This window comes from Muntiacus reevesi, chromosome 9, assembly GCF_963930625.1.
Source record: "Muntiacus reevesi chromosome 9, mMunRee1.1, whole genome shotgun sequence".
Taxonomy (NCBI): domain Eukaryota; kingdom Metazoa; phylum Chordata; class Mammalia; order Artiodactyla; family Cervidae; genus Muntiacus; species Muntiacus reevesi.
In genome coordinates, this window is record NC_089257.1 from 5455432 (window position 1) to 5457675 (window position 2244).

Sequence of the window (2244 nt, forward strand, 5' to 3'; positions counted from 1 at the left end):
GATACTGTAACTTTGTCTCTAAATGATCAGGTACGCAGTAATTTCCCACTCTGCTACCCCGTGGCAGACTGCAGCTCACCAAGCTCCTCTGCCCAGGGAATGTTCCAGGTAAAAATGCTGGAGGGGGTTGCCATTTCCTTCTCCAGGGGGTCCTCCTGACCCAGAGGGCGAACCCACGTCCCCTGCATCTCTTTCATTGGTAGGCAGATTCTTTACCACTATGCCACCTGGGAAGCCCAATAATTAATCTTTTTATTCTCTAACCAAACTTTCATTGAAACACATCGTACTTTTGAGAACCCAGTGGAAATATAGAACAATTAGATGAAAGTTTTAGAATTTCATATGAAGGTTAGTTGCTAAGTCATGTCCAATTCTTTGCAACCCCACAGACAGAGAAGACCTCTAGACTCCTCTTTTCATGGGATTTCCCAAGCAAGAATCCTGGAGACGGGTGCAATTTCCATCTCCAGTTGGATTCATATATTTGGATATAAACACAACATGATTACATAAAGATATTCTAATGAAAAATTGTAAGTTGATCCGGCATTTTAAAGTTCAATATTTACTCTACAAGGTTAAGAAAATGAAGCCCACAATCATAGTAAGCTTCAACCAGTATTTTAAAATTCATTAAATACTCCATTTAGTTCAGAAAATTATCCAAACAACCCCAGTAATGAAGGGACCCTTTTCCTAGTAATCACATTCCATAAAGACTTCTTTACTTCCTTATTCCGGAGGCTGTAGATCAGAGGATTCAACATGGGGATCACCACTGTGTAGAACACAGAAGCCACTTTGTCCTGATTCAGAGAGTAGCTGGAAGTAGGTCTCAGATAAGTGTAGATGGAGGTGGAATAGAAGAGGATGACGGCTGTCAGGTGAGACGCACACGTGGAGAACGCTTTGCGCCTCCCCGCCCCTGCATGCACACGGAAGATGGAGAAGAGAATGTAGCAGTAGGAGGTGAGGGTCACCAGCAGAGTTCCAACTATATTCACACCAGCGAATGTGGACAAGATGCTTTCATACAGGCGTGTGTCAGAACAAGAGAGCTTAAAAATTGGAGGAGTGTCACAGAAGAAGTGATGGATGACATTGGAACTGCAGAATGGCAAGCTGCTTACATAACCTGTGTGAACCATGGAGTTCAACAGACCTGCTGCAAAAGCCCCTGTGGCCATTTTCAGGCAGACCGTCCTGGACATGATCAAGGAGTAAAGGAGAGGGTTGCATATGGCCACATAGCGGTCATAGGCCATTAACCCAAAAAGGATGCATTCAGTTGTGGCAAAGGCTATAAAGAAGTACATCTGCAGGAAGCAACCAGCAAAGGAGATGGTTTTCTTCTCTGTTAAAAAGACTATCAGCATCTTTGGAGTGATGGTGGATGAATAACCAACGTCTGCAAAAGACAGGATTGCCAGGAAGAAATACATAGGTGTGTGAAGTTGAGAATCAGTCCTGATTAAAAGGATCATTCCAATATTTCCCACAACTGTAAGTGTGTAAATCACCAAAAAAAGAAAGAAAAGGATAGTCTGTAGCTCCAATGTGTCTGCTAATCCCAACAGGATGAACTCTGTCAGCAAAGTACAATTATTTCTGGCCATTTATTAAAGATGTTGTATGCTTAAACCTGTATTCCTTGCAAATATGTCATTGTCCAAATTTCACAAGAAATAGTAGAAGTGTTAATGAAGTTACTAACACATAGAAAAAATAAAACCCTGGGATAACATAGTAGAGCAAGCAGAGTGACTATCAGTTCAGTTCAGTTCAGTTGCTCAGTCATATCTGGCTCTTTGAGACTGTGTGGACTCAGCATGCCAGGCCTCCCTGTCCATCACCAATTTCCAGAGGGCCTGTAGTAAAGGGGAAACTAGTGGACAAATGAACAAGCATTGGACTTCAATAAGCAATTGTATTGAATGTGGGTTGTGGAACTCCCTGTTTGCTTGTCAAAGTCTGTATGGTCCACTTAAGTTTCTGAAAATGCAGCATATACATTCATTCTTTCTCTTCTAGCCCACTCACATCCAAAATGCAAAGTATAGAACTATTCTTGCTGAGTTCTCAGTCATCCTCTGCACAAGCATGTAAGGTTAACTAAAAAGCCCTCTTTTCTCATCAAGACTGCTCTGTATACTCTTCAACAGCAAGATTCACGCATCACCATCCAGAAATCTCTCCGGTGTTCTTCAAGCAGCAAAAACAGTGCCTACTGTGAATAACCAA

The 2244-nt window shown here is 42.1% G+C and overlaps 1 protein-coding gene across 1 annotated transcript; it reads right to left on the bottom strand.

The window, feature by feature from the left end:
- Nucleotides 1-662: 662 nt before the first annotated feature.
- On the bottom strand, nucleotides 663-1619 carry LOC136175380 (olfactory receptor 5F1-like). The gene has a single exon (XM_065945699.1). The coding sequence runs from the start codon at nucleotides 1617-1619 to the stop codon at nucleotides 663-665; it is 957 nt and encodes a 318-aa protein (XP_065801771.1).
- Nucleotides 1620-2244: the final 625 nt, after the last annotated feature.

Bases quoted from the DNA above. Each gene is read 5' to 3' on its own strand.
- LOC136175380 (XM_065945699.1), bottom strand. From the start codon at position 1,619: ATGGCCAGAAATAATTGTACTTTGCTGACAGAGTTCATCCTGTTGGGA.